Genomic DNA, 24,179 nt, shown 5'->3' with positions numbered 1-24,179 from the left:
AGTTTGACATGCTTTAATAAGATGAGCACATGTGTTTTTTTTTTACTGAATTACTGTCTTGATTTAAATGGAAACACATTGTTTGTTTCCTCAGTGTTTTTTGCACCAAATTCATAAAAAGGGAAATACTTGCACAGCTCATGTTTCGATTCTGGCAGATACACACTGTAAACAACATTATAATCCGCATTAATCTACAAGATATGATGCAAACATTTGACATCGTGTTCTGTAAATCACCAGGAAATATGCCGCATATTCTGAGTAAATACTGACTTGTGTTGTTATACTCAAGCGGAAAGCCACTGGCCCAGAAACGACATCTGCTGAATCTCCAGAAAAAAATGCTAAATAAACCTCAAACATTGTACTAATTATAGGGAATAGATTGCTGCTTTCTAATTGGCTGCTTATTATTAATAGGGAGTGTTTGAAAATACACAGACAATACTGTAGGCTATTGTCAGACAAAAGGTGATGAATTTACAAGACTGAAAGTAAAAATATAGAAGGCTTATTCTGAAAATGACTAAATCTTGATGAGATTGGCCAATATACTTTTACGACGTGCAGTCTGTCCGTGTTTTTGGCATTCAGAGAGAGGATGCACGTATTGTAAATTAACGAGGCCCCCTTTAAAACATGCATTTAAAACGGGCATGTTGCAGTATATTTTATTTTCTCCTTTACCTCTCCTCCCTTCTCTTTCCTCTCCTCCGTCTAGCAGTAGGGAATTTGTCTCTAAGGGTTTATCATGACTGCCTCATATTTCCCCCCACCACCCCAGTTTGTCATTTTGCTGATCCAGACGCTTTTCCATATTTCAGTATTCTTATCATCCGCTGGCAGTAAGATGATCCATTTCACTTATTTCTTAGAAGTGTGACTGTAGCCCAAGTCAATATCTGCAGAATGAATTCAGTGAATCACCGAGGAGGGGCAGCTAGTTAGCGTCCGCGGAGGTGGTGGTGGTGGTGGTACTGGTGGCGCAGGACTGTTTTTTTTTTATACAGAGTCAGCAAGGGTAAAATGTCAAGCATTTCTTAGGGAAGGGGCTCCATAGGATTCCATTTGAAGCTTTAATCTTAATTGAGAGCATCGCACATTGATATTCCATAGGCCTCTTTGCCCTTCGCCTCTCAGCTACTTTCATTTAGAGGACAGCCGTACTGCACTAGAGCATGGGGATTGCTTTGTCAGACAGCCAAGAGGCCAAAGGCAAGGTCAACTCTCTTTGTAACGGTGGCTCGCTATGGAGTGAAAGGCATCCCCTCTTTGATGCCGTCAGTACTTTTATAAAACATTTCCGAGTCTTCCTGAAGTGACGCTGAGTCTATTTTGACCTTATTTTGGGAAGAGATATTGCAGATAACTCATTTTTTAGTGCATCATATCAGGTACGCACCTTGACAAATTCCTGACTTGTGGATGTAAACACATTCTCCCCCACAGCTCAAGGCCAAACAAAATGATGATTTAATGCAATGTGGAGTAAAATAAGACATTTGCATATTGAGCAGTCAGAGAGAGTTCATTTAGGCAGCTGCGAATATTATTCAATTATGCTTGAGATTATCTGAAGTAATCGTTTGATCCTGAGTGTCGACTTCTCAAAGAAGGAAGATATTTGTGCCTCGCAATTTTGACGTTGCGGAGCTCACAATGGGTGCAGTAGCGTCCCCTAATCCTCAAACAAAGGGGAAGGACTAACTGGCCCTGCAGATGCAGCGATAAGGCCCATGTCATCAAGTAAGGTGAGGAGAGGAGGAAGGTGCGGGACGGCAACGCTCTCGCCGCTCCTGTGGGAAGAGTCGTCATGCCACCTTTCCAGAGGTGATGAAAACAGATGGAAATAAAGACACACACACACACACCCACAGAAACCGTTTACAGCTGAGTGCACAGCCCCTATCCGTGGGACTGAGGACCGAGCTCGCCTCCATTTCTCATGCTCCTGCCTCGGCCCGCTGCTGACACAGATATACTGTAAAGAGATAGCGGCACAGATAGGTATGCATGTGCATGTCAAAGTAGCCCCCGGGGGTTAGCCGCTCGGAAAACACAGGGAGTGAAGGGATAACATGGGATCCACCTGCCACACTTTCCTCATTAATCTCAAACATTTATGTGACACTATTTGGGAACTACGGCTCGAGAAAACAAGTCTTTGCTGCAAACACAAGTGTTTCTTCTGCTGATGAAACAATGAATCAGGATTAAGGGATTAGTCCTTCAAAGATGTGTTTTACTAGCACATATGAATAACAGGTTTCCTATGCACGGGGCTGTGGCTTCTGACAGATTTATCAGGTGATCGTGGCTTGATAAAGCTTCAGAGAGGCTGCTCCTATTTCAAAGTCTCCTCCTCGGATTCTGTGGGAAAGCCCGACGCTCCTGCTTTCCACTCCTTCCACCGATCAACCACAACAACAGCATTTACTAAACACCTCTGCTGCCTCAGACGAATCAACGCAGTTAGACTCCAGATCTATTCAGACAACAAAGCAGCTGAACTCCTCAGCTGGGCATTGGGAAATAATCATTAAAGGGAGGGTTCACTTTATCACGGATCAATTCAATCTATTGGAGCCAGGCAGTGATACTCCTTCCAATAACCTACTTTCTAACTTTTAAAGGGGACATGAAAGGATTGTTGAAAATGCTTTTTCCCCCCCCTTTATGTCAAAGGTTGCTGTTTGACAATATCTGCTAATTTAGCAATACATTACACAATCAGGGTCTTTAGATATTTAGTCCTATTGATGCTAGGAAACTCAAGGAGATTCATTTTTCAGTCCGGAAAGAGGATGCGCAGGGTCCACACATGAGTCAAAGCTGTTCCTCTCTGCGGGATTTAAATATAGCCCCGCTCGCCATTACTGCTGTCACTCACAGACTTATGGTGACCTTTTGACCTGGCCTGTACAAAAGAGACTTGAAACTGACATGAACACTCTGAAATGTTTGTCACCAGAGCAGCCACACAGAGGCAGAGACGTATTTGAAGCCTCTGTGTTATCAGCTTGATCGTGTGTCATGGTTTTGTTTTCACTCACACATGTCAGATATGTGCCTGATGTTTCATCAGAAGACGGGAGGCAGGCAGATGGGGGGTTCCCACAACAATTGGACAGTTTGAACGGTTTTCAATACCTGATGTGCAGCCTGAGGTCAGAGTTGGTTGGGACACAGCTCAGAGGCCACCTACATGTGTTGTTTTTCAGGCCGGACATGTTGGTGCTGCAGACCAATGCTCAGCCACGTGTGGGCGGTGTGTTGCTTCACACTGTTCACTTTCTCTTCTCTCACAATGGACTGCTTTTTTGCAGTTTTACATTGGTGAAATCATCCAGTTACTTTTTGACTTTTGCAGACTATAAGGACTTGTAAAGTGAGTTAATAATCAGATGTATCTCATGATAATATTACAAATAATACAGTATAAAGCAATTCAGCACTAGATTGACACTTTTTTACAGCAGCTTTGATCAATTATTGGACACTGTGGTAAAAACTATAACAGTTCAACAAAAAGTAAATAGAATTACATTTTGTACAGATATTAATGTACCTCAGAGGAAGAATCCTTCTGACTTTGGTGATTTTCATATTTTTCCTTATCTCCTTGCCACCATGAGGTTGACATTTGTTTGGTTTTGAAAGATATGTCTCAAGGGTTAAAGGATGGATTGTCATGTGACATTGTCCTCTCAGGGTGAAGTGTTAGTTAAACAAAGAGAGTCATGACAGTCATTATTATACTTGCTAAGTGTCAACATGTCATTATTGTCATTACTAGCATGATAGCATGCTGGTGTTAGCATTCAACTCAAAGCCTTGGTACAGCCTAATAGATTCATGGCATGGCTGAATACACTTAGTCTTATTGTATGGAACACATTGTTTTGATATAACAAGCCTTTTTATAAATTAAATCGATCAAATGACAAGGGTTTAAAGATTAAGAGAATGTTCATCCAACTTTGAAAACCCTTCCCAGCTCTATGAAGCCTTTACAATCTTTAAGCTCTTTTTTTTTTTTTATGTTTAAGGCATAAACTTACACTCTTACTTTTACTGTGTTGGTTCATTCTTGCTGCTCTCAGCTTTTTTCAACATGAAAAGCTCTGAATAAACAACGGCAGACACACTGTGATAATTAGTGAGCTCTACAGGGGCTGGGAAGAAGATTCCTTTCAACCTTTAGGCGAGCTAGCTAGCTGTTTCCTCCCGTTTCCAGTTTTTTGGTTAAGCTAAGCAAACTGGCTGCTGCTTGTCGGCTCCCAAAACACAACGCTACATCTATATGGCTTTTATCCAAAGCGACTTACAGCCACTGTATTCTAATATAGTAGGTACAACCCCTACAAATATACAGATATTATCTCAATATAACAGATGAGATTTCAGTCTGCAATTGAAGATGTGTAGATTTTCTACCGTGTACCGGCTCTCTTGGAGCCAAGAGAGCAAACAGTAGTGACCAAAAGGTACAATTAATCCTTTGAAAAGGTAATGAATCATCAGTTTTTTGTCTACAGTTGGTTTTTGATCCTCCTAAGAGGCCAAATAACAGTTTTGTAAGCAGGTTTAAATGAATATATGATCAATAATATTGGTATTGTATAGCAGGTATAAGCATGTACTGTTTTTGTTAACGTTCATTATTTGCATGTAACCATGAGAATTTTATTTCTGTTGGCAACAATCAAGATTTATGTGACTGGCATTAGGTTCAAAGGACATTTGGTTCATAAACTATCTATCTTAAATTCAGTGGGAAAACGTATCACACCCTCTATAAACGTTGTTGTTTACCCGTAACCTTTCATTTAATTCTTTTGAGAAGTAAGTGTTTCTTTTTTTTCTGCCGTTGAATCCCAGAACAAAGTACTTCCTGTATCTTGACCACAAAAAGAGCAAACAAGTACATGGGTTCACTTTAGTATAAAAACTGTCGTCCCCTTAAATAGACGCCTTATAAGCTCCATCGTGGCCAATCACACGCTTCTCTCCCTGACAGTCCGACCACAGTGCACAGATGGTTGAGCCTCAACATCGCGCATGATGACAAAGATGGCCAAGAAATCAAAGAATGGGTGTGTGAACAACTGTTGTGCCAAAGACGCAGGGACAGATACTGCTGTGCTAAAATCATCTTAAAGAAAAAAGATTATATGGCTTTAAGTTCAGCACAGTCCTTCTGAGAAACACGAGGGAAGAGTTACGACACACGGGAGATGTTAACATGACACACTAGTGGGAGAGCGACACACCCAATTCCAAGGAGGCCTGTGAGACTTTACCAGAACGTATGACAGATTCTCATGTCAGTGACACCCGCAGAAACTTATAAAGAAGGGTGTCGAATGGTATATGGGCAGTGACAGTTTTGATTTCAAACCCTTTCATATGTTCATGTCTACTTTTCTCAGTCTTTATGAGAGAATCTAAACTAACGGTGTGTCAAGAAAAATATCAGTTCACCAACTAAACTTGCTCAAGATAATAGTTTTTCTGCAGATACCTTCTTGCAGTCCCTGCTTTTTGAAAGTAGTAACCATGACGACTTCATTATTAAAATTGGGTCTAAAAAAACACCAACATATTCTCACCAAAACATCTTCAAAAGTTATTAGTGCCAAACGAAGGTTAAGGTTAGTTTATTTATAAAGCACATTTTCACACACAAATCAATTCAAAGAGCTTTACATAGGCAATAACACATCAAACAATTAAAAACAAAATAATACGACACAAGGGAAATGTTAACATGAAACGAAGACCTACTTTGCTCTAAACATGTAGTCCTTTTTATGATTTAACTACTGTAAGTATACATAATATATACTTGTTGTTACATTTTGGAGTGCCTGGATTGCCTTCCTATGTATCCTGTTTTGTTCCAATTGCACCCGACACATCCTTCATCTATCGTTGAGAATACGGGGCAACCTGTTATCTGTGTTTCCTGATTTATCTCCTACATTTAAACCCACCAAAAAAACATGCTTTTCTTCTCTTTAGTTTCCTCAAAGTTAGCAAGAACTGTTTACTTTCTCATCCTCAGGGCTCTTCAGTCCCACCATTACTTTTTCCTGGATGCGAGTTTGTTATATACCAGAGACATTACACGGTCCCTGAGGCCTGGACCTGATTTCCAGGTTGTGTTAAACTCGCCAAGGCGCACATGCTGGCGTCTGAGCAGGAGCTGACCCTTAATCAGCGAAGCGCTGCCAAAAGCAACTGAAAGCCACAATTATCTGCCCTATAGATAGGTAGGTTGTATACAGGGGGCCAGGGGCTGTGGAAAGGGAAGAGCCTGTCAGGGGAAAAGGGGAGGTGGGGGGAGAGCCTGAGCTAACCTCTGTGGCTCGTGTTTCTACTGTGCACTAATGGACGCCTGTCATCGTTATGGACAGAAACAGGAGGGCGCCTGCCAGCTGCATGACCCCCATAAAACAGAACAGGAAATCCTAGCAGGGAATGAAAGGAAAAGAGATTCGTTCTTTTTTTTCTAATCTTCTCTTCAGTGAACCTTCCTTTACTCTTTGGCCTCTTGTTTATGCTGCAAAACTCCAGTGTCACTCATAAAACTGGAGAATATGCTCCAAGTATGTAAGCAAGTCGAGGTGTCGGGTGTGCTGTTCCTGAAATGAATCTTAACCGATTAGTCTCTTAGTGTTACCCCTGTTTCGTATGCGAGTACAACACCTCTGTTTTTTACCCCAGGCTGTTTTTATATTGTGTCTGTCACGCTGGAAGCAACGTGTATAATCATTACATACAGTGGTTTGCCCTTCGCTCGGTAACCGAAGTCCAGGGTCCGTAATGTGACAGGACTTTGTCACACCTCTGTCAGTGGTGTCCACTGAAACGTGACAAGAACTTTATCAACGGGCCTTCCAATCAGATCCCCAGGAGATCATGCACAAACACGCTGAACACAACGTCCACAGGAAGCCAGATTCCTTATTACGGCCAATAAGATAGCAAGACAAGCTTTATTGTACTTCTGAAGCTACACATTAATCCACTCTGTTGCAGCCTGCAGAGCCCATCATGTGATAAACTAACTCATTACCAATAGTACAATCATAATTACAGAGGAATCTTTGAGGATGTGGTTACACTGAAAAAAGCAACCATAGTCCAAGCAGCAGCTAGGGCAATCAAAAAAGAAGGTGACAAACATTAACAGTCAGGATCACATGATATTTTTAAGAATGTGTGGCTTTGTGCAAGAGAGGAAGAAAGTGCATGAACGTCTGTATTTGCATAGCCATGTCTGCTCGTGTGTGTATGTGTGCCATGTCCATGGAGACGTCTATGTGCGTGTGTGGCCGCTGCATGATTCACGGTGTCACAACTGCGCACAGAAACGACTGGACATCCTGAACGGAAACCACAGCCGTCGAAGCTGCGTTTTCCTGCAACACACAACCCAACACTCTCACAGAGAGTCACTTGACTGGACCCTCATATAGGAAGTGAAAGAGGAAGCCCCTCGTCCATCCTGTCCTCCATCCCAATCTCAGCTCTACTCTTCACGTGAAGCTACTCTTGCAGACAATATGAGACTTTAACTGTTGCAAAACATCGGGTGAAAGAACTGGCTGAGGCTGGAAACGTCTTGCTATCGGGGGTCAAATGTCTCGTCAGTTGACATTTAGCCACAGGAGATTAGCGCCAATCATTAATGTGAACGCAGAATTCACTGATTGATCAATGGGGTTTGTTTGAATCAAATGAATATTTGCTCAGCTGATTCCTATTTGACTATTTTCTATCTTATCTCTGATGTTTTCTTCGGACAGTCAGTCAGGTGCTCTGCAACAAGATACTCAGTGTTTAGACAGTGGAACTGGGCCAAACCAACACTGTCCAAGAAGATGGCTATGATATCACAGATGGAGGTGGTGAGTGGTGTTTGACCATAGGCTCCGCTGGCCCGGCGTTTCCCTCATGGCTCAAGGCCTCTGGCTGTGTTCATTGGTGACAGTGAACGCAGCCTGGCAGCCTGCATTCCTCTGCCTCTCCCCACACAATGGTGAGTATCTGCAGCATTCCACTGTCTGTGTCCGCTGTCTGAGACGCAGCCAGGCCTTGGCGAACCCCAGCACTCGGCCAAGAGGTTGGCACCACCTTTAACAGATTGTGATGGACACGTTTGAGTGTTTTCACTGAAAGGCCAGTCGACTATAGGCGTTATTTATTGTGTAAGAGCGTGTCATAGTTACACCGAGAGTGGACATCTTAGTCACGATGTAATAAAAAAAGGCCTCTGCAGAAGTGATTTGGAAATAATTTAAGAGATGATGATTCTTCCTCTTTACCCTGCTTCATCATCTCGTTTTTCCGTGCAATCGTTCCTTCTCTCCATCTGTTTTTAAAAAATGCAAGCACGTCTGTTCTAAATCGTTTTCACTGCTCTTTATCCTTCTCCAGCTCTTTTGCTTTCTCTCTTGTTCCGATGCCACAGCCGTGCAGACACCTTTCCCTCCTGCTGACTCAGTAGCCAGCCTCAGGCGCTGTGGGCTGGGGGTGTTGGTGGCGGGGAGGAGGAGGGAGGGAAGAGGGGAGGGAGGCAGAGAGGGAGTGGGGGTAGTGTGAGGCTCCCACATCAGGCCCACCAGCCTATCACATGCGAGGAAAAAGAGCTGGCTAATCGTTTCTACAATGGCACCCTGCACACTGTCACACAGCACCACAAACTGCTCTCCTCGCCAACACTTCTACTGTATTATTCCGCCGTAGCTTAGAAATCCTCATGTGATGTATGTAAGTGCGCAAACGTACCGCACCGAACAAAGAAATGCCCTGTTTGAAAAACCACACCTACGAAAACACATCTGATGCAATGTAAAATATATGCAAGTATACACATACATGCACACCTTGTACCCAGTTTGTTCCAATTGTGCATTTACTAATATACATTTACACATCAGGTTCAAGCTGGTTTATATGGAAAAAAGCTAATATCTTTGTGTTTAAATCAAATACCTGGATATCAGTATTGGGTTGACTATTTGGCCTTTTAGAATAATTACACCATGAGATTTTTGATAAATAATTATCAGTAATGTGGATGTAATGGCTAAGTGGTTAGAGACAAACAATGTGCCAGCTACATCACTCCAAAAAATGCCATCACTTTACGAAAATATCAGTCTTTGAAACCAAGAAAGGACAACATTTGTGTCACCTGAAAACATCCCAATTATAAACCAGTATTTAGTCTCATATCCCTATGTCCACATACTATATCATTTCTATTTATATAAATCTACTTGAGGAAGCCTTCTTCAATCTCAAATGCTGTAGACGTTTTGGAAGGTTTTAATAATTTGCCTGATTGTGTCATTTACAAATTACATAAAGACATGTTCAATTGTATTTATTGAAAACAACAACAAAAATCAACAAAACATGTGAACAAAATTCTTCAATAATAACTGGGAAGAGTTTTCTGCATAGCAGTCATCTGAGTGGGTTTACTGTTAATGAGGATATTTTACGAGTACACTTTTAAACTAGAAGAAAATTGAACTGTGCCTGTAAACAAAGTCTTGTGCCATATATAAGAGCCACTGATTAATGAGCCTGTCCCAATAACATTAAAATATAGAGGAGCATTATTCATTGCCATAACCATCTGGTTTATTTTCTGCTACATCCTTGATGTTCACAAACGTACTCATTTACGTCACGCACTCCCGGTGCAGCGCGCCGACCTTCAGGGATTCGGCCTGTTCTCAGGGAGGAAAGTGTTTTTGCACCTGTGGTTTGATTTTAGAGCTGCTTTGAGGTCAAACCTGTCAGGGGGTCACACATGAAAAGAGAACCTGGTTTCCAGGCTAAAGGGTAGGGCCGTTAACAGAGCCACCTGCCAAACTCTCACTAAGGGTGGGAACAGAGAGAAAGTCTCCTCTGACAGCAAGAAACTGGGAGATTTTTCAGCACAGAGGCTGTAAACTCCATTTACAATGTGACCACTTATCACACATTATTATCACAATGGCCTTGGAGCTATTACGGTTATCCAAATATTATTGTAGTCCTGAACTGAAAACGATCTGTTGTCAGGGAAATGTGCAAGAGGATTTAAAAATGTAGCAGGACAGAAAAAAAAGCCTATGAAGTAAAAAAAAAATCGGCAAGACGAGCAGCAGTTTGTGCCGACGTGGTCGTTGTTTCTCTCTTCCTCCGTTAATGAATGCAGAGGTGTTTGTCTGAGGAAGAGAGCGGAGGGGAAGCCTGATTTCCACTCCATTTTATCTGTGCCCCACAGCCCCTGCCAGGCTGATCTCACATGCAGGGGTCCCACAGGAAGCAGCTCTCCATGAAGGGCAAAGGTCGAGAAGGAGAAGAGAAAGCCACTCTGCCTTTTTATTCTCGGCCAAACCAATAAATACACAACACTGGCACTCCTTCCTCTGGCCGTCCTATTATAATAATATTAATACTTGTGATACGATAAAGTAAATCCACTCGGCCTTTCATTCTCCACCAAACTAACACATACACAACACTGAGGGAGTTCCAGTTCCTCTGGCCGTCTATTTGTAATAATATTAATACTTATGACACGACGATGAAGTAACATGACCTCTTCAAACTCACACTGTGAATGTGTGTACAGAGAGAAAATGATTTGAGTATAAAGTTGAGCTAATGTTTTTGTGCACCTTGTCTTAGCAGTCACTGCACTTAAATGAGTGAGTTCACTTTTACTTATATAAATTATATATTGTGTTAAAGAGTTCTAAAAGATAACGTTATTGCACTTCTTTTAGAGCTTTTAGCATTTATTACTCAGTATATAAGTATTAAAATGTCGGTATAGCACTCATATGGATAACACACTATGATACTAATACAGGTGACTGGTGTGGTGTATGTAACATTTGAAAGCGTGTTAAATATTTCACTGTGTGGATGTTTTTATATAGGATAGTAAATCTATCAGCAGATGAGACACAATTTTTAAAAAGTCACGATAGGTTTATTGATCCATAACAAATTAAAAACATAGTGGGTGAAAACAATTTGCATAATCATATATTATCTTAAAAAGAAAAGCAAATGAGGAACATATCTGTCCAGCAGAATCAGCTTCATAAAAAAGAATAGTCATTATCCTAGCGTAATTAACTTCTGTATGTTTTTTCTATTTTAATGAAGCATAAACACAAAATATAATTGAAGCTACAAAAACTAAGCAAAGCAACAAAAGAAATCACCAAAGTATTGAAGCGTAACTAAAGGATTAAGTAGTATATTAATAAAAAGGGAATATTCTCTGATTTCAAGTATCTCCTGTGAGACAAAATACAGATACGCCTGTATAAAATAAAAACATCTCATACATGTCCTGCATGCATGCTTCATTGTGATTTTCCATGTATAACTTGTTGTCTAGTTGTTTCTATTACAATTATTAGAGAGATATCCTTAAGTCCAACATTAATTACAATTTGAAGAATCCATGGGCCTGTTTGATAAAGAGCAGGGCGATCTGTCAACATAATGCCTCCAATGCCATGGAGATGGGTCAGTTCTGCGGGATGGACAAACTCACATTAAATACTCGGGTGAGGAGGGGTTGTCACTGGTGGACCCGGTTTCGTGGTAACAGTTCGCACCGGACAGTTTCTCGCATTTACTTTTGTATGCATCCCTCTCCCGCATCAGCCTGTTCAGTTCGTGTTTCAGCTGCTCGACCTGTCCCACCAGGCTGGTCTTTTCGTGCTCCAAAACGTGTTTCTGCTGGACGCGCTTGTAGCGGCAGGACTGTGCGTAACCTCTGTTTTTCAGGGTCCGGCGCTTCTGCTTCAGACGCATCACCTCGTCCTTGCCCAGGCCCCTGAGGAGCCGGTTCAGCTCCCTGACGGACATGGACACCAGCTGGTCGTCGGAGAAGTTGCTGTCCGCGTTGGACCGCCGGTCGTAGCGGCTGTGCGGGATGTGCGCACCGAGGTCCGACTCGTCATCCATCGAATCAGGGGAATCACACCCCATGTCATCTTTCATATAAGGGTCTTCGCAGTGACTGCCGGGGATGCCTTGCATGTCGGGGTGACCCGGGAGTCCCGGGTACTGCTGGACCGGCTCGTTGATGTGGCCGTACCCATCGTACTCAGCTTGGAAAGGTGGCTGGTGGTGGCCGTGGGGCACAGATGGGTGTCCCTGCTGTGCCGTGGCTCCGATCAGGGCCTCCATTGCGTCCTCGGGTGTCAGACCGAAAGATTGGGGGTACATTTGCTGAGGGTAACCCCCGTTGTTGGGTAACCAGAACTGGTCGCCCCCGGGGTTATTTCTCGGCTCGCTGGGGTTGAGGTTCGGTGACGAGGGTACCGAGTTACAAGGTGTGCTGCCGGGGGTGGAGGAGACCGAGTCCGGTCTCTGGAGCTGGCTGCATGGCCCGATAAAGGAGCGGTCCATCCCTTGCATCGATTCTTTCTTAACGCCGAACTTCGCAAAGTCGAAGTCGCCGACGAAATCCATGTTGTTTTTCTGAAGTCCCAAATGTGAATGCGCCTCAGCGGACATGTTAACTGACAAAGCTGGTCTCTTCAAAGAGCTCTGAGTGTCCGACGCTATTTCACACAGTCAGCAAAAACGTGCTTACTTTCGAAAAATGGCAGTAATTCCAAACTTTGATTTCAGCTCACAAAGGGAAAAGACATGCGTGCGTAAAAAGCGTCCAAAACTCTGAAGTGGAAATTCTGCACCGCGCAGCCTTTTTTGCTTTCACTCGCTACACACTGAGACTCCACACTGATGCCAGCGAGCTGGACGCACCTCTGCCTGCTCAGGAGAAGCGCACTTTCTTCATAAAGCTGCATTGCTGTGATGTCACGCCTTCCAGGCTACACCTCCACGCTGCACTCCAATGAAAAGACGCTGAGGAGGCAATTTGCATAAAAGCTGCTACGAGTCTGTCCCCACGAGCTTTTCGTGATGATCACTTGACCAAAACCTATAAATGTCTGCACAGCTACACACTATCTTATACAATATGTTTTTGTATATTCTACTTGTCCTCTATTTTATATTTAGGCCTATTTATCTCACAGGAATTTGTACTATACTTGCACTTCTTCTCCTCACTTCTCTTCTTTGATTTCTATTTCTACTTGCACTATTTGTATTTGTTTTAAGGGAAGTACATTTGCTGTTGCATTGTTGGAGGAGCCTGTGACTTATATTTCCATTGCCAAAAGTATTCTGTATCTAAATCAAATCAAATGAAAAATGTATTATAGCCCCAAATCACAAGAAATGCCTCAAAGGGCAGTACAAAGCAAACAAAAGCACCGACAAAAACAATATACAAACGTCATAGCATAACACTTATAAAAACATTATCTATCAAGTATAGATAGTGCAATAGTATCTATTGTGCATATGACAAAAAAGCCTATGAATCTATGAATCTTGACATGAATCATAGTCAAATACCTACACACTGAGTCTAGGCAGTGTGTTTATCTTCATTAAGCAAATCCAATAAACATAGTAGTCACTTTTGCCTAAATATTAAACTTGCTTGATATCATTTTTTTCTTTCAACCTTAAGTTGGTTTATATTTATATCTGGATTTGTGGTCATGTACACACGCCTGATTTCACTTAAACTACAACAAAAAGGAGGATGCAGGACACTTTATTTCACACTGTTGTTGTGGCCATGCTCTGTGGTAAGCACACAGGAGAACACTGACACCTTGTGGCCTCTAGTCTACACTGCAGAAATCCCAATCTTAATATCTACCCTTAGATATGAAGTGTGCACCATCACAGACTTGCATAAGAGGGAACGAGTGTGTTTCTGAGCCAGTAAACTGAGGCTTGTGTTGTAAGAGGAATATTTGTGTTGTCGGGTAAAAACATGTTAGAAAACTTTGTCAGAAGGCTAGCTCTTTTCATCCATCCATCCATCTTCTCCCGCTTATCAGTGGTCGGGTCTTTTCATATCATTCTTTATTTTCTTAATTGTATTTGTGTTCTGGATGTTTTCAGGCTGTATTACTGCTGTTTTGACAGATGAAATGCTAAGAATGATTGGTTAATCTCATGTAGCATTGTGCATGTATTTAATATGTGAATACAGAGATGTTCTCTACCCTAAGCCCCTGACAGGCAGGAAAAGGCAAAGCATCTGACAAATCTATTCTTTCTTAATGTATTTTTGAACCGGAGTTGGCTGAAAGGCTCGTATTCATCTGCAGTCCCAGCTCAGCAACATCTCTAACACAATAAAAAAAAAAAAAACCTGGCATGTTCCAGGATGTACTGTCTGATTCAGGGAACCTAGCGGTGTCCAGAAGTGACACAGCCGCACAGGAAATCAAAGGGTTAATCGACGTTCCTGCCCTGAGGTGACCCTCTCAGGCACCGCTTCCTCCAAAGATAGCGAAAAGCTTCACTGACAAGATAGAGGACTCGAGCCAAAACCAATAGAAAGTGCTGTCCGAGGACGCAGAGGCATTGTTCCAGTCAGGTTTAGTTGCTGGGAATAAAGGAAAAGAGGAGACAGTGTGACTGAGTGGGGATGGCTCAGGGACACAGAGTAGGATTTATGTCAGCATGGCGGGGGGGAAGTATGTAGTATGAGTTATGCTAATGATAAGATGCTAACAGCCCAAATGCACTCGGATAATTCACTACAAAAACACATGCTGTAACACACTAACATTATACATTTGACCCATAAAGCATCAACGGCTCTTGTAAATAGGGTTTCACTTTATTTGGAGTGAGACCATTAAGTGAAAATGGATATTATTTGGATATTAATTGTGCCTACCCACCTACAAACTACACTAATCATGTAGCTTCTTTATAGGCGGTTAAGGTAGGGGCTATAGTACGGGTTTAGATCTGCCAATTTTTGTAAAGTAGGCAGTGTTAAGTGTTGAGAGGCTAAAAGCATGGATGCTGCTTTCACATCCCAAAGACCCACTTGACATAACCTGTGATGTCCTTGATTACAAAACAAATTCAGAAACCACATTACATAGAAGACAACCGCTGTAATGATGCACGGATCAGGTCGATACAGACTCAATTAGTTGGATTTTGTCATTTTGACTCAACAGTCAGCAGAAAGCTGCCAACAAAGCCATTTGGCATCTCTTGCTACATATCAGTGGTTAACTTTCCATGTTAGAAATAATCAAATGTAACCGCATGGTCCTTTTTTGTTTTGTTTGTTTGCTTGTTGTGGGATTGGCTGTTACTGACATGACACAGCAGTGCCTACTGACCATGTATAAAACATTTTAAAGTGAAAAATAAGGCTTGCTTTGCTGGCCCTAAGTGTTAAGTTAAGAGGTTGCGTTGGCTGGTATACTTGCTGCTGATGACGTCAAAATAATATCCCCTGTTGTGTTAAATGGGGCCTATCTATTCAACTATGTTATATACTGAATTTACCAATCCTGACCATTTTTTTCAGAACTTCCTGTTCATTTGGAAGATATTCATTTTCATCAAGTTGTTGGTGCATAAAATATTGTTTTCATATTTAATTTAACAATTCAGTAATACACTTTGTATTTATGTGTTACCTTTAGGTTTGCAAAGTTAGCAAAGCAATGTTTAAGCCAGGCCTGATTTTATTTTAAACATGAAACAAGGATCCCAGTCACTTCCACACAGTAAGGCATACAGTTTATTAATCTAACACCGGTATCAGTTTGGTAGTCAAAGCCCAAGTATCAGTATGCAGGCTTAAAAAAAGTTGGATCAGTGCATCCATATTTAAAATGTGACCTACTTCAAATTCATCCAATGCTAGAAGGCTGACACGTAACAGCAAGTCTTCTAAGAAGCTTTAACATCCATAAAGCACCCTAGATAATCCAGAGTTTTGTTCCATTTCGGGTTGCAACATCACAGCATCCATTAACTGGCTGTCGTCAGTGCATAAGCAGCACGAAAGCAATTAGAAAAGGACTACCATGTGGATATCAACAGTCACTCACTTGTTTCTCTCAAAGTTGAATACAAAAAATGATTCCAAGATGCGCTATGCACCGTCAAAAACAGCCAAGAGGAAAACCAGTTACAGTTCAGCCTTAAGAAACGATAAAAACAAAAGGTTTGACAGGTTTCTGCATTCTGTCTGTGGCATGCCTGACAGAAATGTACCATGTCCTTGTCTTCCTTTCTTTCTGTATACACAACATCTTTCCCACATGGCAATTGGGGTTCTGTGTGTTATTTTGTAAACACAACAGGGGCCATACTGGAAAGTTAGCTTGCATTACCTTCCAGTCCACATAAAACAAACATGGAGAGAGCAAGCAGCTTTAGGAGAAAAACTATGGCCCGACAACATAAAGGAGAGGTCATGATTGCTGGAGAACAACTCAGGTATGAAGAGAGAAAGAGGTGGTGCTGGAGTGGATGTATGATATGTCTTTGGTCAGGTTTATGGGGGATTCAAAGTGTTAGGTCAAACATATGGCTGATTAATTTCAAGGTTGAGGCTACACGATGGAAAACTGATCAAGGACCGACGCTACCACCTGCGCACGTATCCAAACTGCTTTGTGGCACAGGAACTTATAGACTGGCTGGTGAGCCATAAGGAAGCTCCGGATCGAGCGACAGCCGTCTGCCTCATGCAGCACCTCATGGATCATGACATCATTCACCACGGTAATAATGAAGCAGATTGAAAGGGGATATATGAAGACCTTCTCTGAATTAATGTTTTTCTATTGAACTTTTATGAAAAGACAGACTTATTTCAAAACGTATCCAATGGAGCAGATGTGGCTCAGGGGAGCTAACCAATTTAGATGGTCAATTGTTTGATCCCCAGCCCCTGCAGCTGACATGTTGAGCTTTCCTTGAGCAAGATACTTAACCCACATTTACTCTCGTAGGCATGTTTATGGTATTAAAGTTTACTTAAATTGCTTTGGATCATCAGTAAAGTGACATGTAATGTGATTTGAAACTGTATGTTTTCTTTTCATAGTTTGTGATAAGAGGTCAGTATTGAAGGATGCCAAACTACTGTACCGTTTCCGGAAGGATGACGGCACCTTTCCCTTCAACACAGAGGTGAAAATCTTCATGCGAGGACAACAACTTTTTGAACAGTAAGAGCTACAGTTCGTTTTGGTGCTGGGATACTTTTCTTTGACCTAAGAGTGTACAAGTTGGGATCCCAAATTGGTAACTTTGAAATGCTATATCCAGCATTTTCATGACGAATCTACTTAGGGTTTTTGTGTCTCTTTCTCAAGTCTCATAGGGGACAAGGACTCCATTCTGCAGTTGAGAGTGGAGCATGGCGTTGCCTATCAGCGCTCCTTTCCTGGCTGCCAGTTGATCGACTGGCTCCTTCAGAACATGGAGGCAGAAAGCCGGCGTCAGGCCCTGGATCTGTGCCGCATATTGCAGGAGCATGGCATCGTTCAGCACGGTGAGGGGAGTCTTTACTTACCCTTTGATGTATAGAAACAGGACTGTGAGCTGTTGTTGGCAGTGGGGAGGGCTGGCACTTTTTAAAATCTGAAGAAAAAACCCTCATGGAGTTTTTTTTTTTTAAATCCCATACATTTTAAAACGTGTTGTTTTGTGTCTTTCTCTGTCCCTTTCCCACCACTAGTGGCAAAGAAGTATGATTTCTTTGACAGTGGACTGCTGTATCAGTTCTGCATAAATTTTCGTCGCAGACGCCACCTATCTGAACTCTTGAGTGAAAGTGAAGAGGACGACGAAGATGTGGTGATATTGACACAAGAGGACAACCATCTTGAAAGTCCATTTGTTTTGCACAAAAGCCATCCTCAAGAGGGCAGTAGTGCTTTCCAGTCAGGTAAAAACTGATCTCTTTCCATTTTTGCACTATTTTTTGCCTATTTTATAAACTTTGAATACTAATGATCAAATATAAAAGTCACTACTAATTAACTACGGTGGGGTCAGGTAAATATCTGAAACAGGTTACCAGTGGGCGTCGAGGCAGCTTGAATTCCTCTCAGCTTCACTCTGCTGGATTTCCACCCTTTGTCCAGCTCAATTCAACTTCAGTAATATGTAATCCTAAATCAGGCAAGTGTGTAATTAATATTCATGTGTCAAATAAACGAAATGTTCTATTGAGGTCCAAAACTGGAAATGGTGAATGTTCTTGACTTGTTTGTAACACTTTTTCCAGTACTTAGAAGAAGTTATACATGTGAAGAGTTATTGGCACCTGGTGCGCCTTTCATGAAGAAAGTGTTGACGGTGAGTTTGTTATAACTTTTTTGATTTTTAAGGGCTAACATTGGAGGCATCTCTGGTGTGTAAACAGCATTATTCCTGTATCAATTTAACAACAATACTCCTAAATTAAGTGGAGAATTAAATCACTTCAAAGTTGCCTAGGAACAAGATGTAATGCATTTTTGAGAGATTATTCTTCCATGTGGAATAATAATGTTGTTTCTTAACATTGATACAATATAATCTATTTAATTACTGCACAAAGTAATGTCACTCACCTTCATCACAGGTGATAGGAGATGACCTGGCCTGGGGCTTTGTTGTCAGAGGCATGGCTCCCTGTTATGTGCAGGCTGTTGACCCTGGAAGCCCTGCAGCCGCTGCTGGAGTTAAGGTTAGATATATGTTTCACACATGGCACAGAAAATAGTACAATACCCTCAAAGGAATTTGAAAAACATCACATATTTGACTCTTAAGACCTGTGTACTTCACATTATCTTCTTTAGGTACGGCAGTTTTTGTGCCAGGTGAATGGACAGTGTGTTCTCTACCTGGACTACAGGACAGTCTCCAGGCTGGTGATGACAGGGCCTCGCACCGTTGTACTGGAAGTTATGGAACCACTGGAATGACAACATATTTCTGGTTTCAGACAAAACTGCTCTGTTGGAAATGGAGGATCATTTTGTGAAGTTTATTTTTCCCAATTACAGACTGACTGGCAGAGTTCTTATCTACATTGTCTGGGGTCGGGGTTGGAATCACTGAACATGGTTATGGTCGCAGCAAGAGTTAAACTCAATGATTGTGTGTCTATAGTGTTCTCATGAATTCATGAGCAATACATGTTTGCTTTGTATGACTGAAAATCTGAGGTGGAAAAAGTACTCAGATCTTAAGTATTTAAGTACAAGTAGAAATACCAGTGAAGAAAAACTCTGTTACAAGTAAAAGTCCTGCAATCAGAATGTTTTCACAAGAAAGTACAAAAGTATTGGCATCAAAATATACTTAAGTACCAAATGTACAAGTGCTCATTTTGCAGATTGGCCTATATAAAAAATATTTTCTGAACATTGTTATTGATGCATTAAAGTATTATCAAAGCTCGTTAATGTGCAGCTAATTTTAATGACTTTGTATGCTGCAGGGTAGCTTGTGAATTTACTCCAGGTGTAACTAAAGTCTTGTTTAATTGTTGTTTACATTTCGCACCCTTATTCCTAATCTGAAAAGTAACTAAAATCCTAAAACAAATGCCGTAAAAGTAAAAGTACACTAAATAGGCCTAGGCCTACCTTTAATTTGTATTGGGGTAGAAGTACAAAGTAACAAGAAATGGGAAAAAGTGCCTCGAAATTTAACTAAAGTACAGTAGGCCTACTTGTGTAAATCTACGGAGATACTTTACACCAATGCTGAAAATAAAACATTTTTCCAAAACAACCACAATAGACCAACTTTTACCCATCCAACCAGCGCCTGCCCAGCTCCCTGCTACGACTTCCGTCTTTTTATCGTCGCCATTTTCGACTGAGAGTTGGCTTGTTTGTAATGGATAGCGTTAGCTAGCAGGCTAGCCTGACCAACAGATCAAACACAAGACTAACTTGACTTAGCCAGAGAACTGGGTGGTCCTGACAGTTATTCTTGTATATTGTTTTCATTTGATGTGCACCCCTCTGTCCTGCCCTTCCCTCCTCAAGCTAAGTTGGCTAACTGTAGCTGATATAGCTAGCAGACTAGCTTAGTGAGCTAGCTGTGGAGCATCAGCACCGGCTCAGAGGAGAGCGAACATCACCTCATCTGCCCGTCCCGATCAGCCGATCCACTTCTTTGTTGGCCCTTTATGTATTGAGGCAACCGGCGATAGCTAGCCTACAGTCGTATCCTAAGGTGAGTAAATATGTGATTGAACTGATAGTTTAAATGAATAAATAAATAACGCTAACCGGCTATGGAACGCTAGCTTAGCTAAGTAACCCTACGGACATACGCGGGCAACAGAGCTAATGTTGGCTAACCAACTAGCGCTAGCACAGAAAGCTAACAACATGTGGTGTAACTCTGATTACATAATAAATAACGCATCAAATCAGGTACATTTCGCTCCTTGTGACTCATTAACGATGTCTTTATACTACGTATAACATCTGTATTTACTATGTATTACATAGGAATGTAACTAATGTAATGTAACTAATAAACCCTGCACCGTATACGTATATGCTTCTAAATCTGCATCTGAAACGAATATATTTATTTATACATTATTTACATTACTACAGCATTGTTCTGTTATGTGAATTCATTGGAAACTCATGCACTTTACCGCTCTTTTCTCAATTTCTGGTTGGATGCAAACTGCATTTCTTTGTACTCTGTGAAATGACTAAATTGAATCTAATGTAATCTAATCCACTAAAATTAGAATATTCCACACATTTTTTTTGACAAATATAGTTACTGGTTACTTTCCAGATTCAGATTACTAGCTAAAACTATATATAATAAACTAAAAAATAAACTATGATTATATAATGTTAGGTTTAAACATCCAGCATTAAAAGTAGCTGCACCATGCCAATACTTTTATAGATTTGTACTTTTACTTAAGATTTTTACTGCAAGGCTTTTTAAATGTAACAGTACATTTTTTGTACTGTATTAATTCTACTTTTACTTAACTAAAATATACTAGTACTAATTCCTCCCTTGAATACAATTTAAGTTTGCCTCAAACTAATGAGCTGTTAATTTGATTTCAGGAGAGATGTATCAACTTCCAGTGAATAACCTTGCAAGGCTCAGGAAAGCTAGGAAACATGTGAAAAGAGCACTTGGCGACATTGGACTAGAGTACTGTAAGGAGGCAGCAGAGGTGAGTCTATTTTATTTGCATTAAAGTTAAAGCTTATTTATCTTTTTCATTCTTGTTTAAACATAGTTATAAGTGTGTGTAGGTGTGTATCTAAACCTACCGGTCTGGCTGATAATTACAAAATATTGTATGCAGTCAAATGTGCCTGATTTAATATGAACTAATCCTTATTGTGTACGATAACAATTCTAAATCTTTCCACAGGAGTTTAAAGAGTTTTGCCCTGATGAGCAATATGTACAGGCCAGTCTTTGCCTTAATATCTGCTCATGGGATCCATCATATTCTAAAACACAGGTAAAAGTGATTTCTGTGTCCAAGGCCTTTTCACATTCTTATGCACAAATAACTATTTTTGTCTTAATACCATTGTTTTTTCCCGTGATGTTTTATAGGAATACAGATCAAAGCCATTCTGCTGCACGGAGTGCCCGTTTTCCTCCAAGTACTACTCGGGCTACAAAAATCACTTCCGCAATGTACACAGAAAAATCTTTGACGGTAAAATTCAGCTCAACTGTCCTTACTGCTCATTCACTGCAAGCAAAAAGACATTGGAGACTCATGTTAAAATATTCCACATACCCAAAGCAGCACAGCAAAGTTATGGGAACCCACAGGGAGCTGTGCTGGGAAAGAACAACAAAGTGCAAATTGATAGGGTGAGACAGGGAGATGGTGTGGAGAAAGCAATGTACTTTTGCAAAAAGTGCACGTTCCGGGACGCTCTTTACAATGTTGTGAGACGGCACATCTACAGGGAACATTTTCAGCATATTGTGTCACCATATCTTGGTATTGTTTCTGATTCATCTGCCAAAAAAGGTGCTAATTCTGTCAATGGCAACAACATCCTCTGTAAACGCTGCCCGTTTACCACTCGTAGTTATGAAGCTTTAGTGCAGCATGTTGTAGAGTACCACGAGCGCATTGGTGCTCAAGTAACAACTATGATTGGACATGCTAATGTTATTGTCTCCAGGCCTCAATCCTTGCCAGCTGCTTCTCAGAAGTCCCCTGTGATCATTAGGGGCCAAACAATTAGAATTGAACCAATGGCACAATCAGTGATTGGCTATTTAAAGCCAATGGCCCCTGTTGTTAAAAGTCAGTACTCCATCGCATCTGGCAAGGTGCGTATCACACTTCCTGGGAATAACACTGTGGCTGAAAATAATGCTGGTGTAAACACATCGCAGACACAGAAGTGGAAGATATGTACAGTTTGCAATGAGCTTTTTCCTGAAAACCTCTACAGTGCTCATTTTGAGAATGCACACAAGGCAAAGAAAGTATGGGCACTGGCCAAGTACATCATGAAAATCCACAACTTCACCAGCAAGTGTCTGCTTTGCAACCGCTATCTGCCCAGTGACACACTGCTTAACCACATGCTAATCCACGGGCTCACCTGTCCGCAGTGCCACGCTGCTTTCCACAATGTTGAGAAGATCATTGAACACGTCGCCCAGGCTCATCCTGATGACTTTGTTGGACCCCCAGGTGCATCACCTCTAACTTTTGATCTCACCATTAAACAAGATAAGTCCATAAACGTACAGCTTGTTGTGCTCACGTTCAACATGAAGGAATCTAGCAATGGTCAAGATCAGTCTGCTCAGAAAGTTTCAAGGCTGGCCAAGCTAACTAATCCGAGAATGATTGAAAAGAAAAGTGAACAACTTGTTCGAAACTTTGCCGGACAGAGCAAGAAGACTGAGGTCGGGAAGACTTTGTGTCCGCTCTGTTTCACCATCCTCAAAGGTCCCATCTCCGAGGCTTTGGCCATGCATCTGAGGGAGCGACACCAAGTGCTCCAAACAATGCATCCTGTTGAAAGAAAGATGACATACAAGTGCATTCATTGCCTGGGTGTGTACACCAGTAACATGGTGGCTTCCACAATCACGCTGCATCTTGTGCAGTGCAGAGCTGTTGGTAGGAACCAGGCGAGCCAAGGCTTCAAGTCCGACTTGACGCTCAACTCCTCCGGGGCTGGCTTCCTCAAGAGGCAGCCACCAACTCAGGCCTCAACCGACCCCAAGAAGATGAAACTGAGCAAGGAGTCAAATATTTCCTCCACAACTGTTGGAAATCAGTCCATACGTGGCGGCCTCGCTCTGGATCCTGGAAGCTACGAGCACAAGACTTACGAGGCCCGGAAAGATTTTCTGACGGCCTACTTCAACCAGCGACCATACCTCTCTACTTGGGAAGAGGAGACGCTGTCTGCAAGTCTGTGGCTCTGGAAATCTGACATTACTAGTCACTTCGCAAGCAAGCGAAGGATGTGCGAAAGACACTGCGAGTCCAAGAAGCTGTCTGTCCTGCTCGGCTTTGACATGCACGCTGTAAAGAAAGTTAAGCATGACTTGGAGTTTGTGGAAAGCACGATTACTGGCACCTTCACGGGGAGATCTGGAGGCCTGAAGTCTGGTACTCCAAGCACAGACCAAAACAAGCAGAGTGAGACACTAAAATGTACCTTAAAACTCAATACATGCACAGAGACTATTTCCATTGACTCAGACAGTGAAACAGAAACCGTAGATAAACCTACTGAGAATGGAAATGTTGACACCAACCAAGATGATAATGGAGATGCTGACACCAACCAAGATGAGAATGGAGATGCTGACACCAACCAAGATGAGAATGGAGATGCTGACACCAACCAAGATGAGAATGGAGATGCTGACACCAAACCAAGATGAGAATGGAGATGCTGACACCAAACAAGATGAGAATGGAGATGCTGACACCAACCAAGATGAGAATGGAGATGCTGACACCAACCAAGATGAGAATGGAAATGCTGACACCAACCAAGATGAGAATGGAGATGCTGACACCAACCAAGATGAGAATGGAGATGTTGACACCAACCAAGATGAGAATGGAGATGCTGACACCAACCAAGATGAGAATGGAAATGTTGACACCAACCAAGATGAGAATGGAGATGCTGACACCAACCAAGATGAGAATGGAGATGCTGACACCAACCAAGATGAGAATGGAGATGCTGACACCAACCAAGATGAGAATGGAGATGCTG

At 41.8% G+C, this 24,179-nt stretch overlaps 4 protein-coding genes across 4 annotated transcripts in view; 2 read left to right on the top strand and 2 right to left on the bottom strand.

Moving 5' to 3' along the window:
• si:ch211-232b12.5 (zinc fingers and homeoboxes protein 3) overlaps window positions 1-18,812 on the bottom strand; it is a 55,589-nt gene extending 36,777 nt beyond the window's left edge. Inside the window, exons 1-2 of the mRNA XM_034212313.1 lie at window positions 18,792-18,812; window positions 18,516-18,617 (exon numbers count right to left, since the gene is read on the bottom strand). The gene's annotated coding sequence lies outside the window, so the exon portion shown is untranslated. The remainder of the gene's footprint in view (window positions 1-18,515; window positions 18,618-18,791) is intronic.
• On the bottom strand, window positions 10,987-18,585 carry mafbb (v-maf avian musculoaponeurotic fibrosarcoma oncogene homolog Bb). Its single transcript, XM_034212319.1, has 2 exons — window positions 18,520-18,585; window positions 10,987-12,528 (listed from the first exon to the last, which is right to left on the bottom strand). Exons 1-2 carry the CDS (start codon window positions 18,568-18,570, stop codon window positions 11,581-11,583), a joined length of 999 nt encoding a protein of 332 aa, XP_034068210.1. The 5' UTR covers window positions 18,571-18,585; the 3' UTR covers window positions 10,987-11,580.
• si:dkeyp-97e7.9 (DEP domain-containing mTOR-interacting protein) lies at window positions 16,280-19,350 on the top strand. Its single transcript, XM_034212318.1, has 9 exons — window positions 16,280-16,386; window positions 16,496-16,674; window positions 17,000-17,123; window positions 17,271-17,449; window positions 17,636-17,845; window positions 17,956-18,081; window positions 18,188-18,258; window positions 18,527-18,631; window positions 18,747-19,350. The coding sequence occupies exons 1-9, from the start codon at window positions 16,304-16,306 to the stop codon at window positions 18,870-18,872; spliced, it is 1,203 nt and encodes a 400-aa protein (XP_034068209.1). The 5' UTR covers window positions 16,280-16,303; the 3' UTR covers window positions 18,873-19,350.
• A 398-nt stretch (window positions 19,351-19,748) lies between these two features.
• adnpa (activity-dependent neuroprotector homeobox a) lies at window positions 19,749-24,036 on the top strand. The gene is made up of 4 exons (XM_034212316.1): window positions 19,749-20,136; window positions 21,009-21,121; window positions 21,326-21,418; window positions 21,517-24,036. The coding sequence occupies exons 2-4, from the start codon at window positions 21,014-21,016 to the stop codon at window positions 23,833-23,835; spliced, it is 2,520 nt and encodes an 839-aa protein (XP_034068207.1). The 5' UTR covers window positions 19,749-20,136; window positions 21,009-21,013; the 3' UTR covers window positions 23,836-24,036.
• Window positions 24,037-24,179: the final 143 nt, after the last annotated feature.

This window comes from Gymnodraco acuticeps, unplaced genomic scaffold, assembly GCF_902827175.1.
Source record: "Gymnodraco acuticeps unplaced genomic scaffold, fGymAcu1.1, whole genome shotgun sequence".
Lineage (NCBI taxonomy): Eukaryota > Metazoa > Chordata > Actinopteri > Perciformes > Bathydraconidae > Gymnodraco > Gymnodraco acuticeps.
The sequence above is the reverse complement of the archived record's forward strand: the minus strand, read 5'-3'. Positions and strand labels throughout refer to the sequence as shown.